This window comes from Oncorhynchus mykiss, chromosome 6, assembly GCF_013265735.2.
Source record: "Oncorhynchus mykiss isolate Arlee chromosome 6, USDA_OmykA_1.1, whole genome shotgun sequence".
Classification (NCBI taxonomy): Eukaryota; Metazoa; Chordata; class Actinopteri; order Salmoniformes; family Salmonidae; genus Oncorhynchus; species Oncorhynchus mykiss.
Genome location: NC_048570.1, coordinates 91,683,836 through 91,699,603, shown reverse-complemented (window position 1 = coordinate 91,699,603; position 15,768 = coordinate 91,683,836). Strand labels below are relative to the sequence as shown.

General features: G+C 44.8%; 1 protein-coding gene across 4 annotated transcripts in view; it reads right to left on the bottom strand.

The window, feature by feature from the left end:
• Positions 1–317: 317 nt before the first annotated feature.
• Positions 318–15,768, bottom strand: part of LOC110511547 (high affinity cAMP-specific and IBMX-insensitive 3',5'-cyclic phosphodiesterase 8A) — a 208,778-nt gene continuing 193,327 nt past the window's right edge. For all 4 annotated transcript variants that reach the window (XM_036981520.1, XM_036981521.1, XM_036981522.1 and 1 more), the window contains 5 exons: positions 13,052–13,269; positions 11,945–12,077; positions 6,728–6,892; positions 6,358–6,487; positions 318–2,727 (listed from right to left, as the gene is read on the bottom strand). In XM_036981520.1, coding sequence (XP_036837415.1) covers positions 2,621–2,727; positions 6,358–6,487; positions 6,728–6,892; positions 11,945–12,077; positions 13,052–13,269 — 753 coding nt within the window. In that variant the 3' untranslated portion in view covers positions 318–2,620. The remainder of the gene's footprint in view (positions 2,728–6,357; positions 6,488–6,727; positions 6,893–11,944; positions 12,078–13,051; positions 13,270–15,768) is intronic.

The window sequence follows — 15,768 nt, the reverse complement described above, 5'->3', positions numbered from 1 at the left end:
GTAGCTGGGATGATGTACTGTAGCTGGGACGATGTACTGTAGCTGGGACGATGTACTGTAGCTGGGACGATGTACTGTAGCTGGGACGATGTACTGTAGCTGGGACGATGTACTGTAGCTGGGACGATGTACTGTAGCTGGGACGATGTACTGTAGCTGGGACGATGTACTGTAGCTGGGACGATGTACTGTAGCTGGGTCGATGTACTGTAGCTGGGACGATGTACTGTAGCTGGGACGATGTACTGTAGCTGGGACGATGTACTGTAGCTGGGACGATGTACTGTAGCTAGGACGATGTACTGTAGCTGGGACGATGTACTGTAGCTGGGACGATGTACTGTAGCTGGGACGATGTACTGTAGCTGGGACGATGTACTGTAGCTGGGACGATGTACTGTAGCTGGGACGATGTACTGTAGCTGGGACGATGTACTGTAGCTCTACGATGTACTGTAGCTCTACGATGTACTGTAGCTCTACGATGTACTGTAGAAATATTGTATAAAATAAGGCAGTCTGTTTCAGTAGGATAAACCCGATACAAACATTTCTGTGAGAAAAATCATCTTTCCAGTCCAAAACATAGTTTTTCTTGTTCTCAGATTTCTGCTGTAGCGGGATGCCGTGAGTTCCTTTTTGTCGGTCAACAGCGTTTGTGAAATCCACAGACAGGTGGGGTTGCCGATGGAAACGGGGATACCTCGTCACATGTCCAACTGAATGTATTCAACTGAAATGTGACACAAACTCGCAGAGGTGATAAGACAACAACAACAACAACAGCTTATTCCAACAAGTTAAATGTCCCGATTCCCATCCATGGACTAAATCACTGAGACGTTATAGACAATTCAACTGTTGTTTTACAGTGCAATACAAAGATGTCCGTTCAAACTGATACTGTACTAAAATAAAATGTTTATAACGTTAATGTTTTCTTATGGATAATAATCCTCATCATCATCGACAAGACTGAGAGAGTTATATAATAGTATGTTATTCAGTTTTGGCTTTACTTTCTTTCATCTTTTCTTATTTTTGTTCTAATTTCTTCATCATCGTCATCATCAGATAGTTCATTAATTGATGTTACTCATTTTTTTTCCCGTTTTATAAAGAAAATATGGAAGATTTAAAACAAAATAAAAAGACCAAATGGTCTGTAGTAATGACCTGGCTATGACCAAGATGTCTGAATGTTTGTGTCTTTCACCAATGGCCTGAGGACAGTTAATTAGCTCCACCCACTGAACACCCGTGACCACACCCCCACCCACGTATGTCTCTGGATGCGTCCCAAAATGGCACCCTATTCCCTTCACAGTGCAACTACATTTGACCGGGGCCGATACGGCAATAGTGCACTACTCTTGGCACAGCCAGAAGAGGACTGGCCCCCCCACATTATAGCCTGGTTCCTCTCTAGGTTTCATCTTAGGTTTTGGCCTTTCTAGGGAGTTTTTCCTAGCCACCGTGCTTCTACACCTGCATTGCTTGCTGTTTGGGGTTTTAGGCTGGGTTTCTGTACAGCACTTTGAGATATCAGCTGATGTACGAAGGGCTATATAAATAAATTTGATTTGATTTGATTTGATTTGTTCTGGTCAACAGTAGTGCACTATAAAGGGAATAGGATGGTATATGGAACACAATTTTAGTGTTTTTAGGACGGCCTCGTGTCCCATCCCGTCGCTACAGGTCCTCTAGTGGACGAGGTGCTTCTGAACGACAAAGAAACAAAGGAAATACAGCTAGAAGACATAGTAAAAGGTCATGGTGGCAGCTGGTGGAGGTGGAGTGTAGTTCGACCTGGTGGCCACCGGGGGGCGATATAGGGATTTATCCCGTCGGAATGCCCACCACACACTGGGTAGTACGGTCTGACGTGGATTTGACATTGTTGGCCATCCCAAATGGAACCCTATTCTCTATATAAAGTGCACTTCTTATGGCCAGAGCCCCATAGACTCTTTTATCCTAAAAGTAGTGCACTATATAGGGAATAGGGTGCCATTTAGGAGGGAAAACTGTGTAATGTGACCCTGTCCCATCAGCTGATCCTCCAAACAGTTTTTCATTGGAGGTGCCTGAGACTTGAAACCACCTGACATCTCAATGTTCAGTTTGTTTGTGTGTTTCTCCGTAGCTCTAACCAACAGTGCAGTCAGTCTGCAGAGAGACAGTAACATCAGCCGGCCTCTGACTGACAGAGAGACAGAGAGAGAGAGAGAGGCAGGGGGAACCCGTGTGTGAGTACTAAGGGGATGGTACGTCCATCACCAGGTTGGCTGGGAGAAGAACAGTCCCTCACACAGCCTCCCTGGCAGCAGTAGGAGCATACAGACAAGCCCACCAGGCACTGGTAGTTTATAAGGACTCTGAGGCGCCGTGTGTCTGTCCATCCTCCATCCTCAGCTAGCGAGGGTTTATGTACGAAGCAAGAGCCTGGTGTTGCTGCAGAACGTCCGTCCGTCCGTGTGTGTTGTCTCTGTTGGACGGACATGTGGACGCTTGATGGCGTGTTACAGAAGCAGAAGAGTGAAGGCTTGGTAGCCCCTGGACGGACAGGAACCAAGGAGGGGCCCGGGGCCTGGCGTCGACCCCAGTCAGGGTGCTCCTACTCTGGGGGAGGACGCAGGCTGTGCAGCTTCCTCTCGTCCAGGCCTTTCCAATACTTGAAGTTGTTGTCCAGGTGCTGCATGAGGTTGGGAAGGTCTGCGAACGCTGGGGACAAAAGATCATTGAATGATTGATTTAGGACGGATTAAAATGAGGTTGCACAGTCAGTACCGTCAGTACCGTACAGATGTACTGACTAAGTCTCTCTGGAGAACAGCAGTCTGATAAATGACCAATATGTAAAAGGTCAAAACAGACAGGGCAGCACATGAAGGTATCTAGCAAATAACGGATTTAAGAGTAAAGGTATTCAGCATTAAATAATGATCCAGAAAGATCCTGATAGTCTATAGGCCAACAGATGTGTGGGCCTGTTGTGGACTAAACAGGAGACTATGTAGTTACAGTGGGGCAAAAAAGTATTTACTCAGCCACCAATTGTGCAAGTTCTCCCACTTAAAAAGATGAAAGAGGCCTGTAATTTTCATCATAAGTACACTTCAACTATGATAGACAAAATGAGAAAAAAAATTCTCCAGAAAATCACATTTTAGGATTTTTAATGAATTTATTTGCAAATTATGGTGGAAAATAAGTATTTGGTCAATAACAAAAGTTTATCTCAATACTTTGTTATATACCCTTTGTTGGCAATGACAGAGGTCAAACGTTTTCTGTCTTCACAAGTCTTCACAAGGTTTTCACACACTGTTGCTGGTATTTTGGCCCATTCCTCCATGCAGATCTCCTCTAGAGCAGTGATGTTTTGGGGCTGTTGCTGGGCAACACGGACTTTCAACTCCCTCCAAAGATTTTCTATGGGGTTGAGATCTGGAGACTGGCTAGGCCACTCCAGGACCTTGAAATGCTTCTTACGAAGCCACTCCTTCGTTGCTTCTTACGAAGCCACTCCTTCGTGTGTTTGGGATCATTGTCATGCTGAAAGACCCAGCCACGTTTCATCTTCAATGCCCTTGCTGATGGAAGGAGATTTTCACTCAAAATCTCACGATATATGGCCCCATTCATTCTTTCCTTTACACGGATCAGTCGTCCTGGTCCCTTTGCAGAAAAACAGCCCCAAAGCATGATGTTTCCACCCCCATGCTTCACAGTAGGTATGGTGTTCTTTGGATGCAACTCAGCATTCTTTGTCCTCCAAACACAACGAGTTGAGTTTTTACCAAAAAGTTATATTTTTGGTTTCATCTGACCATATGACATTCTCCCAATCTTCTTCTGGATCATCCAAATGCTCTCTAGCAAACTTCAGACGGGCCTGGAAATGTACTGGCTTAAGCAGGGGGACACGTCTGCCACTGCAGGATTTGAGTCCCTGGCGGCGTAGTGTGTTACTGATGGCAGGCTTTGTTACTTTGGTCCCAGCTCTCTGCGGGTCATTCACCAGGTCCCCCCCGTGTGGTTCTGGGATTTTTGCTCACCGTTCTTGTGATCATTTTGACCCCACGGGGTGAGATCTTGCGTGGAGCCCCAGATCGAGGGAGATTATCAGTGGTCTTGTATGTCTTCCATTTCCTAATATTTGCTCCCACAGTTGATTTATTCAAACCAAGCTGCTTACCTATTGCAGATTCAGTCTTCCCAGTCTACAATTTTGTTTCTTGTGTCCTTTGACAGCTCTTTGGTCTTGGCCATAGTGGAGTTTGGAGTGTGACTATTTGAGGTTGTGGACAGGTGTCTTTTATACTGATAACAAGTTCAAACAGGTGCCATTAATACAGGTAACGAGTGGAGGACAGAGGAGGCTCTTAAAGAAGAAGTTACAAGTCTGTGAGAGCCAGAAATCTTGCTTGTTTGTAGGTGACCAAATACTTATTTTCCACCATAATTTGCAAATAAATTCATAAAAAATCCTACAATGTGATTTTCTGCAAAAAATGTTCTCATTTTGTCTGTCATAGTTGAAGTGTACCTATGATGAAAATTACAGGCCTCTCTCATCTTTTTAAGTGGGAGAACTTGCACAATTGGTGGCAGACTAAATAATTTTTTGCCCCACTGTATATTGTACTGTACTGTAGACTATGTAGTTATACTGTAGACTATGTAGCTGTACTTTAGACTATGTAGCCATACTGTAGCTATACTGTAGACTATGTAGCTATGCTGTAGACTATGTAGCTATGCTGTAGACTATGTAGCTATACTGTAGACTACGTAGTTATACTGTAGACTACGTAGCTATACTGTAGACTATGTAGCTATACTGTATACTACGTAGTTATACTGCAGACTACGTAGATGTACTATAGACTACGTAGCTGTACTATAGACTACGTAGCTGTACTATAGACTACGTAGCTATACTGTAGATGCACTATAGACTACGTAGCTGTACTGTAGACTATGTAGTTATACTGTAGACTACGTAGCTGTACTATAGACTACGTAGCTGTACTATAGACTACGTAGCTGTACTATAGACTACGTAGCTGTACTATAGACTACGTAGCTGTACTATAGACTACGTAGCTGTACTATAGACTACGTAGCTATACTGTAGATGCACTATAGACTACGTAGCTGTACTGTAGACTATGTAGTTATACTGTAGACTACGTAGCTGTACTATAGACTACGTAGATGTACTATAGACTACGTAGCTGTACTGTAGACTACGTAGCTGTACTATAGACTACGTAGCTATACTGTAGATGCACTATAGACTACGTAGCTGTACTGTAGATGCACTATAGACTACGTAGCTGTACTATAGACTACGTAGCTGTACTATAGACTACGTAGATGTACTATAGACTATGTAGCTATACTGTAGACTACGTAGCTGTACTATAGACTACGTAGCTGTACTATAGACCACGTAGCTATACTGTAGCTGTACTATAGACTACGTAGCTGTACTATAGACCACGTAGCTATACTGTAGTTATACTGTAGACTACGTAGCTGTACTATAGACTATGTAGCTGTACTATAGACTACGTAGCTGTACTATAGACTACGTAGCTGTACTATAGACTACGTAGCTGTACTATAGACTACGTAGCTGTACTATAGACTACGTAGCTGTACTCTTTAGACAATAGATGGAAAACTGACAGCTGACGGTTCTGTAGGCCCGTGGACCAATTTCCAAAAATGATAGTTTTTTGTACATTATTTTTGGAACTCAAGTCGGGGTCTCAACTTCCTGTTTAGAGTTATAACAGAAGAATACACACGGTGACACTTCTTACTGTGGGTTTGTATCAACAGTTTTCCTCTTGATATGTCAGTCACTGACAGTCACTTACCCATGTCAGATAAAACACATTTAGATTGGTACATTAGTCTAGCCAGCCTTAAGGTGTTAGGGAAAGGTTGCCCGGGATGCGAGCGTCTTTGCCCCCAAAACACTGACTGTGTTAGCTGCTGAGCTGAAGCTTAGACATTAGATTCAGGGAGCTGCTGAGCTGAAGCTTAGGCATTAGATTCAGGGAGCTGCTGAGCTGAAGTTTAGGCATTAGATTCAGGGAGCTGCTGAGCTGAAGCTTAGGCATTAGATTCAGGGAGCTGCTGAGCTGAAGCTTAGGCATTAGATTCAGGGAGCTGCTGAGCTGAAGCTTAGGCATTAGATTCAGGGATCTAACAAGTCACCAAGTCCTCTGTTATATGGAGCAGATAGGGTTAACAGTCACTACCATCCCAAGCATCGAAACACTGTTAGCCCGCTGAGCTGATGCCTTAGATCAGGTAGCTAACGTAAGTCCTTACCATCCCAGGCGTCGAACATGTCTGTGATGAAGTAGTCTATGAAGGAGATCTGGGACTTAGGAATGCTGCAGGTGTTCCTGTCAAACACAGGCATGACCACCGGTAGACTCTGCCTCTTCTCCTCGTCAGTCTGAAACACACACACACACACACACACACAGTGTCTTTACTGAGTGTGTACCAATAATATTTCCTGACTGGCACAGTACATCTAATCCAAACAATCAATGAATGCTGCTCCAGTATGCTGTGTGTTTCCCATTCCACATCAGCTAACTGCTGAATGCCCAAAGGTCCTCTGTTCTACTGTATCTATTAGTGTTCCACACCGCAGCATCACGTCTCTCTCCTCTCACCACTGTCCCTGTACCTGTGCAAAGTATTCCTCTGAGATGCGTCCGGCCCATTCTATGCACAGCTCCAGCGGTCGGCACGGATTGGAGATGTCGGCACACTTGATCAGCATGCGCTTGACAAGGATCCGGTTGTCTGGGGACGTTAGGATGCCTTTGACAGACTCCTCGTCGCCGATTCCCTAAGGAGAGGGGACACGGACACGGACACACACACACACACACACACACACACACCGTCAGCTCTAGAGCACACACATGATTTTAGTTAGTTTGATTGCTAACTGTGTTAGAGTTAGTTTGATTGCTGTGTTAGACAGGGTTAGTTTGATTGCTGTGTTAGACAGAGTTAGTGTGGTTGCTGTGTTAGACAGAGTTAGTTTGATTGCTGTGTTAGACAGGGTTAGTTTGATTGCTGTGTTAGACAGGGTTAGTTTGATTGCTGTGTTAGACAGGGTTAGTTTGATTGCTGTGTTAGACAGAGTTAGTGTGGTTGCTGTGTTAGACAGAGTTAGTTTGATTGCTGTGTTAGACAGGGTTAGTTTGATTGCTGTGTTAGACAGGGTTAGTTTGATTGCTGTGTTAGACAGAGTTAGTGTGGTTGCTGTGTTAGACAGGGTTAGTTTGATTGCTGTGTTAGACAGTTAGTTTGGTTGCTGTGTTAGACAGAGTTAGTTTGATTGCTGTGTTAGACAGGGTTAGTTTGATTGCTGTGTTAGACAGGGTTAGTTTGATTGCTGTGTTAGACAGAGTTAGTGTGGTTGCTGTGTTAGACAGAGTTAGTTTGATTGCTGTGTTAGACAGGGTTAGTTTGATTGTTGTGTTAGACAGGGTTAGTTTGATTGCTGTGTTAGACAGAGTTAGTGTGGTTGCTGTGTTAGACAGGGTTAGTTTGATTGCTGTGTTAGACAGTTAGTTTGGTTGCTGTGTTAGACAGTTAGTTTGGTTGCTGTGTTAGAGTTAGTTTGGTTGCTGTGTTAGACAGAGTTAGTTTGGTTGCTGTGTTAGAGTTAGTTTGGTTGCTGTGTTAGACAGTTAGTTTGGTTGCTGTGTTAGACAGTTAGTTTGGTTGCTGTGTTAGACAGTTAGTTTGGTTGCTGTGTTAGACAGTTAGTTTGGTTGCTGTTTTAGACAGTTAGTTTGGTTGCTGTGTTAGACAGTTAGTTTGGTTGCTGTGTTAGACAGTTAGTCTGGTTGCTGTGTTAGACAGTTAGTCTGCTTGCTGTGTTAGACAGTTAGTTTGGTTGCTGTGTTAGACAGTTAGTTTGGTTGCTGTGTTAGACAGTTAGTTTGGTTGCTGTGTTAGACAGTTAGTTTGATTGCTGTGTTAGACAGTTAGTGTGGTTGCTGTGTTAGACAGTTAGTTTGGTTGCTGTGTTAGACAGGGTTAGTTTGGTTGCTGTGTTAGACAGAGTTAGTTTGGTTGCTGTGTTAGACAGTTAGTTTGGTTGCTGTGTTAGACAGTTAGTTTGGTTGCTGTGTTAGACAGTTAGTTTGGTTGCTGTGTTAGACAGTTAGTTTGGTTGCTGTGTTAGACAGTTAGTTTGGTTGCTGTGTTAGACAGTTAGTTTGGTTGCTGTGTTAGACAGTTAGTTTGGTTGCTGTGTTAGACAGAGTTAGTTTGGTTGCTGTGTTAGACAGTTAGTTTGGTTGCTGTGTTAGACAGTTAGTTTGGTTGCTGTGTTAGACAGTTAGTTTGGTTGCTGTGTTAGACAGAGTTAGTTTGGTTGCTGTGTTAGACAGTTAGTTTGGTTGCTGTGTTAGACAGAGTTAGTTTGGTTGCTGTGTTAGACAGTTAGTTTGGTTGCTGTGTTAGACAGTTAGTGTGGTTGCTGTGTTAGACAGTTAGTTTGGTTGCTGTGTTAGACAGTTAGTTTGGTTGCTGTGTTAGACAGTTAGTTTGGTTGCTGTGTTAGAGTTAGTTTGGTTGCTGTGTTAGAGTTAGTTTGGTTGCTGTGTTAGACAGTTAGTTTGGTTGCTGTGTTAGACAGTTAGTTTGGTTGCTGTGTTAGACAGTTAGTTTGGTTGCTGTGTTAGACAGTTAGTTTGGTTGCTGTGTTAGTCAGTTAGTTTGGTTGCTGTGTTAGACAGTTAGTTTGGTTGCTGTGTTAGACAGTTAGTTTGGTTGCTGTGTTAGACAGTTAGTTTGGTTGCTGTGTTAGACAGTTAGTGTGGTTGCTGTGTTAGAGTTAGTTTGGTTGCTGTGTTAGAGTTAGTTTGGTTGCTGTGTTAGACAGTTAGTTTGGTTGCTGTGTTAGACAGTTAGTTTGGTTGCTGTGTTAGACAGTTAGTTTGGTTGCTGTGTTAGACAGTTAGTTTGGTTGCTGTGTTAGACAGTTAGTTTGGTTGCTGTGTTAGACAGTTAGTTTGGTTGCTGTGTTAGACAGTTAGTTTGGTTGCTGTGTTAGACAGTTAGTTTGGTTGCTGTGTTAGACAGTTAGTTTGGTTGCTGTGTTAGACAGTTAGTTTGGTTGCTGTGTTAGACAGTTAGTTTGGTTGCTGTGTTAGACAGTTAGTTTGGTTGCTGTGTTAGAGTTAGTTTGGTTGCTGTGTTAGAGTTAGTTTGGTTGCTATGTTAGACAGCGTTTTAGTTTGAATCATGTAGTAACCAAAAAGCATTAAACAAATCAAAATATATTTTATATTTGAGATTCGTCAAAGTAGCCACCCTTTGCCTTGATGACAGCTTTACACACTCTTGGCATTCTCTCAACCAGCTTCATGAGGTAGTCACCATGACCGCCCTGGACCATGACCGCCCTGGACCCTGACCTCCCTGGACCATGACTGCCCTGGACCCTGACCGCCCTGGACCATGACCGCCCTGGACCATGACCGCCCTGGACCCTGACCGCCCTGGACCATGACCGCCCTGGACCATGACCGCCCTGGACCCTGGACCATGACCGCCCTGGACCATGACCGCCCTGGACCCTGACCGCCCTGGACCATGACCGCCCTGGACCATGACCGCCCTGGACCCTGACCGCCCTGGACCATGACCGCCCTGGACCATGACCGCCCTGGACCCTGACCGCCCTGGACCATGACCGCCCTGGACCCTGACCGCCCTGGACCATGACCGCCCTGGACCATGACCGCCCTGGACCCTGACCGCCCTGGACCATGACCGCCCTGGACCCTGACCGCCCTGGACCATGACCGCCCTGGACCCTGATTGCCCTGGACCCTGAGCGCTCTGGACCCTGACCGCCCTGGACCATGACCGCCCTGGACCCTGACCGCCCTGGACCCTGACCTCCCTGGACCCTGATTGCCCTGGACCCTGAGCGCTCTGGACCCTGACCGCCCTGGACCATGACCGCCCTGGACCCTGACCTCCCTGGACCCTGATTGCCCTGGACCCTGAGCGCTCTGGACCCTGACCGTCCTGGACCCTGACTGCCCTGGACCCTGACTGCCCTGGACCCTGACCACCCTGGACCCTGACCGCCCTGGACCATGACTGCCCTAGACCCTGGCAACCCTATGTAGCTATACTGTAGACTATGTAGCTATACTGTAGACTATGTAGCTATACTGTAGACTATGTAGTTATACTGTTGACTATGTAGCTATACTGTAGCTGTACTGTATACTATGTAGCTATACTGTAGACTATGTAGCTATACTGTAGACTATGTAGCTATACTGTAGACTATGTAGCTATACTGTAGCTGTACTGTAGACTATGTAGCTATACTGTAGACTATGTAGCTATACTGTAGACTATGTAGCTATACTGTACATCCCTGGAGTGATGGATGTGCAGATGATGATGTGCAAGTAGAGATACTGGGGTGCAAAAGAGCAAGAGGGTAAGTAATAATACGGGGATGAGGTAGTTGGGTGTGCTATTTACAGATGGGCTGTGTACAGGTACAGGTACAGTGATCGGTAAGCTGCTCAGACAGCTGATGCTTAAAGTTAGAGAGGGAGATATAAGACTCCAGCTTCAGTGATTTTTGCAATTTGTTCCAGTCATTGGCAGCAGAGAACTGGAAGGAAAGGCGCCCAAAGGAAGTGATGGCTTTGGGGATGACCAGTGAAATATACCTGCTGGAGCGCTTGCTACTGGTGGGTGTTGCTATGGTGACCAGTGAGCTGAGATAAGGCGGGGCTTTACCTAGCAAAGACTCATAGATGACCTGGAGCCAGTGGGTTTGGCGACGAATGTGTAGTGAGGGCCAGCCAACGAGAGCATACAGGTTGCAGTGGTGGGTAGTATATGGGGCTTTGGTGACAAAACGGATGGCACTGTGAAATCATGCTAAGAGTGTGCAAAGATGTCATCAAGGCAAAGGGTAGCTACTTTGAAGAATCTAAAATCTAAAATATATTTTGATTTGTTAAACACTTTCTTGGTTACTACATGATTCCATATGTGTTATTACAAAGTGTTGATGTCTTCACTATTATTCTACAATGTAGAAAATAGTACAAATAAAGAAAAACCCTTGAATGAGTAGGTGTGTCCAAACTGTAGTTTGATTGCTAACTGTGTTAGTCAGAGTTATAGTTTGATTGCTAACTAGTTAGATTGCAGAATGACCTCCTATGATATTCCTTAAAAGGGCCTGTGTGGTAGAGTAGAATGGCTGTGCTGTGCATTCCACACCATCGTGAGAAAGATGGAACCAGACCGTAAGATTCGCTCTCCATGCTAATCTGTCTGTGGCCAGGTGGCTACTCTAGGCTAGGCTACGCTAGCAGGCGAAACTACGAGGCTAGGCCAGGAGGCTACACTAGCCTATGATATGCTAGCAGGCTACACTAGGAGGCTAGGCTATGCTATGCTAGCAGGCTAAAGTGCATGGAATGCTACATTAGGAAGCTAGGACAGCAGGCTACACTAACTCCCTTCAACCTGCATCACAGTTGGCTAACTTTTAGCCGGAAGGCTCCACTGGAAGGCTAGGCTAGGCTACGTTATAAAGCTACATTAGGCCACACAGGCTAGACAATGACTCCATTCAACTCTTCTCCTCTTTCTAACCTGCATGTTGCTGTTTTTAGAGTTAAGCGTGATGCAGAATGATATCTAAAAACAGACCGATTTGTATTTTCTAGATTGTTCCATGACTGGACACAGCTACACATACTGTATTGGCTGCAATACTCTGATCTAAGCCATGAACAGGTTCCTGCTGCCATCATGTTTAACCACAGAGCCTATCTAACCTGGACTTTAGTGTTCTCTCTTTTCTCTTTTCTTGTTCTGTCCTTCATCTCACCCCGTTCTCCTCCAGCGCGGCCAGCGGCTTGTTGATGCTGTTGACAAACTTGTTGACGTGCTCAAAGTGTTTTGTCATCTCTGTGGCGAGCACCATGTCTATGATGGCCTGACGCAGGGTACGGTACTCATTCCTACAGAGAGAGAGAGAGAGAGACAGCGAGAAGGGAGGGGAGGAGAGAGAGAGGGAGAGGGGGGAGGAGAAAGAGAGGGAAAGAGAGAAGAGACAGCGAGAGGGAGGAGAGGAGAGAGGAGAGGGGGGAGGAGAGAGAGAGAGAGAGAGAAGAACAGAGAGCGAGAGAGAGAGACATCGGGAGGGGGGAGGGGGGAGGAGAAATAGAGAGAGAGAGAGAGAGAGAAGAACAGAGAGCGAGAGAGAGAGACATCGGGAGGGGGAGGAGAAATAGAGAGAGAGAGAGACATCGGGAGGGGGGAGGGGGGAGGAGAAATAGAGAGAGAGAGAGAGAGAGAGAGAGAGAGAGAGAGAGAAGAACAGAGAGCGAGAGAGAGAGACATCGGGAGGGGGAGGAGAAATAGAGAGAGAGAGAGAGAGAGAGAGAGAGAGAGAGAGAGAGAGAGAGAGAAGAACAGAGAGCGAGAGACATCGTGAGGGAGGAGAGGGGGGAGGAGAAAGAGAGAGGGAAAGAGAGAAGAACAGAGAGAGAGAGAGTGAGAGAGGGAAAGAAGCAGTGGAGGAGAGAGAGGAAAGGGGGGATAGGGAGAAGAACACAGAGAGAGACACGTTCACACAAAAAGCATTGGTAAATAAATGTGCTGAAAGCCCCTCTGGACAGTTCTAGCCTCCTGACTGTAGTGACAGAGGAGAGGAATGAATGGAGTGATTGTGTACCTTCCCCCATCCGAGGGAGAGCATTGCATGAGACACACTTGCTCTGGGACTCAAATCACATGACTGCCCTGCCTCACTGTCTCTCTCACACACACGGACAGACAGACCAAACAGCCTCCCAGAAAACCCACAGACAGCCTCCCAGAAAACCCACAGACAGCCTCCCAGAAAACCCACAGACAGCCTCCCAGAAAACCCACAGACAGCCTCCCAGAAAACCCACAGACAGCCTCCCAGAAAACCCACAGACAGCCGTACCTCTCCATGTTCCTGAAGATGTTACACTTGTCGTCCCGCGTGGTGATCTGGAAGGCAAGGGCAGCGTGGTGGCTCTCTAGCACGGCCGTGTCGTTGTACAAGATGGCCAGCTCACTTCCTGCGTTACACAGGAAGCTGTTGGTGCGTCCCGGGTGATCCACGTCGTGTACCGTGGCTGCTATCAGAGCCGCCACCTCATCGATCTGCTCCAGACTTTGCTGTTCGGGGAAGAAGAGGAGTGTTTTCATTCATATTTAATATTAATGGAGCAGTTAGCGACGGGGATTCCAGCTGGCGACCGTTTGGTTACAGATCTAACGGCTAGGCTACCTGCTGCTCTATTGATTATGGTCATACTATTTATACCACCAAATTACCCTTACCATTGTCATTTTTTGAATGTGAACCCTGCAGGAACTGAACCCACCACCTTGGTGTTGCTAGTGAACGTGATCTTACTAACTGAACCCACGACCTTGGTGTTGCTAGTGAACGTGATCTTACTAACTGAACCCACCACCTTGGTGTTGCTAGTGAACGTGATCTTACTAACTGAATCACTGATTGAATAGGCTGCTTTGAATGTTTTAGGGGTTTTCTTAATCATGTATTTGTGTTGTGGCATGTTGTTTTAGGGGCTTTCTTAATCATGCATTTGTGTTGTGTCATGTTGTTTTAGGGGCTTTCTTAATCATGTATTTGTGTTGTGTCATGTTGTTTTAGGGGCTTTCTTAATCATGCATTTGTGTTGTGTCATGTTGTTTTAGGGGCTTTCTTAATCATGTATTTGTGTTGTGTCATGTTGTCTTAGGGGCTTTCTTAATCATGTATTTGTGTTGTGTCATGTTGTTTTAGGGGCTTTCTTAATCATGTATTTGTGTTGTGTCATGTTGTTTTAGGGGCTTTCTTAATCATGTATTTGTGTTGTGTCATGTTGTTTTAGGGGCTTTCTTAATCATGCATTTGTGTTGTGTCATGTTGTTTTAGGGGCTTTCTTAATCATGTATTTGTGTTGTGTCATGTTGTTTTAGGGGCTTTCTTAATCATGCATTTGTGTTGTGTCATGTTGTTTTAGGGGCTTTCTTAATCATGCATTTGTGTTGTGTCATGTTGTTTTAGGGGCTTTCTTAATCATGTATTTGTGTTGTGTCATGTTGTTTTAGGGGCTTTCTTAATCATGTATTTGTGTTGTGTCATGTTGTTTTAGGGGCTTTCTTAATCATGTATTTGTGTTGTGTCATGTTGTTTTAGGGGCTTTCTTAATCATGTATTTGTGTTGTGTCATGTTGTTTTAGGGGCTTTCTTAATCATGTATTTGTGTTGTGTCATGTTGTTTTAGGGGCTTTCTTAATCATGTATTTGTGTTGTGTCATGTTGTTTTAGGGGCTTTCTTAATCATGCATTTGTGTTGTGTCATGTTGTTTTAGGGGCTTTCTTAATCATGTATTTGTGTTGTGTCATGTTGTTTTAGGGGCTTTCTTAATCATGCATTTGTGTTGTGTCATGTTGTTTTAGCGGCTTTCATAATCATGTATTTGTGTTGTGTCATGTTGTTTTAGGGGCTTTCTTAATCATGTATTTGTGTTGTGTCATGTTGTTTTAGGGGCTTTCTTAATCATGTATTTGTGTTGTGTCATGTTGTTTTAGGGACTTTCTTAATCATGCATTTGTGTTGTGTCATGTTGTTTTAGGGGCTTTCTTAATCATGTATTTGTGTTGTGTCATATTGTTTTAGGGGCTTTCTTAATCATGTATTTGTGTTGTGTCATGTTGTTTTAGGGGCTTTCTTAATCATGCATTTGTGTTGTGTCATGTTGTTTTAGGGGCTTTCTTAATCATGTATTTGTGTTGTGTCATGTTGTTTTAGAGGCTTTCTTAATCATGTATTTGTGTTGTGTCATGTTGTTTTAGGGGCTTTCTTAATCATGTATTTGTGTTGTGTCATGTTGTTTTAGGGGCTTTCTTAATCATGCATTTGTGTTGTGTCATGTTGTTTTAGGGGCTTTCTTAATCATGTATTTGTGTTGTGTCATGTTGTTTTAGGGGCTTTCTTAATCATGTATTTGTGTTGTGTCATGTTGTTTTAGGGGCTTTCTTAATCATGTATTTGTGTTGTGTCATGTTGTTTTAGGGGCTTTCTTAATCATGCATTTGTGTTGTGTCATATTGTTTTAGGGGCTTTCTTAATCATGTATTTGTGTTGTGTCATGTTGTTTTAGGGGCTTTCTTAATCATGTATTTGTGTTGTGTCATGTTGTTTTAGGGGCTTTCTTAATCATGTAACATCATGTAAGCCACGGGAAGTAGTTTGGGGGTATGGGTGCTGCAAATCTTTTTGAATTTCTTTTTTGGGGGGGGGTGCAGAATTTATGGGGGGGTCCGCGTTGAAGACGTCTACATCGGTCCTCTAATACAGAACTAGTAAAGGCCCAGTGCACTACACACACACACACACACACACACACACACACAGGTCCAGACACACACACACACACAGGTCCAGACACACACACACACACACACAGGTCCAGACACACACACACACACACACAGGTCCAGACACACACACACACACACACAGGTCCAGACACACACACACACACAGGTCCAGACACACACACACAGGTCCAGACACACACACACAGGTCCAGACACACACACACACAGGTCCAGACACACACACACACACACAGGTCCAGACACACACACACACACAC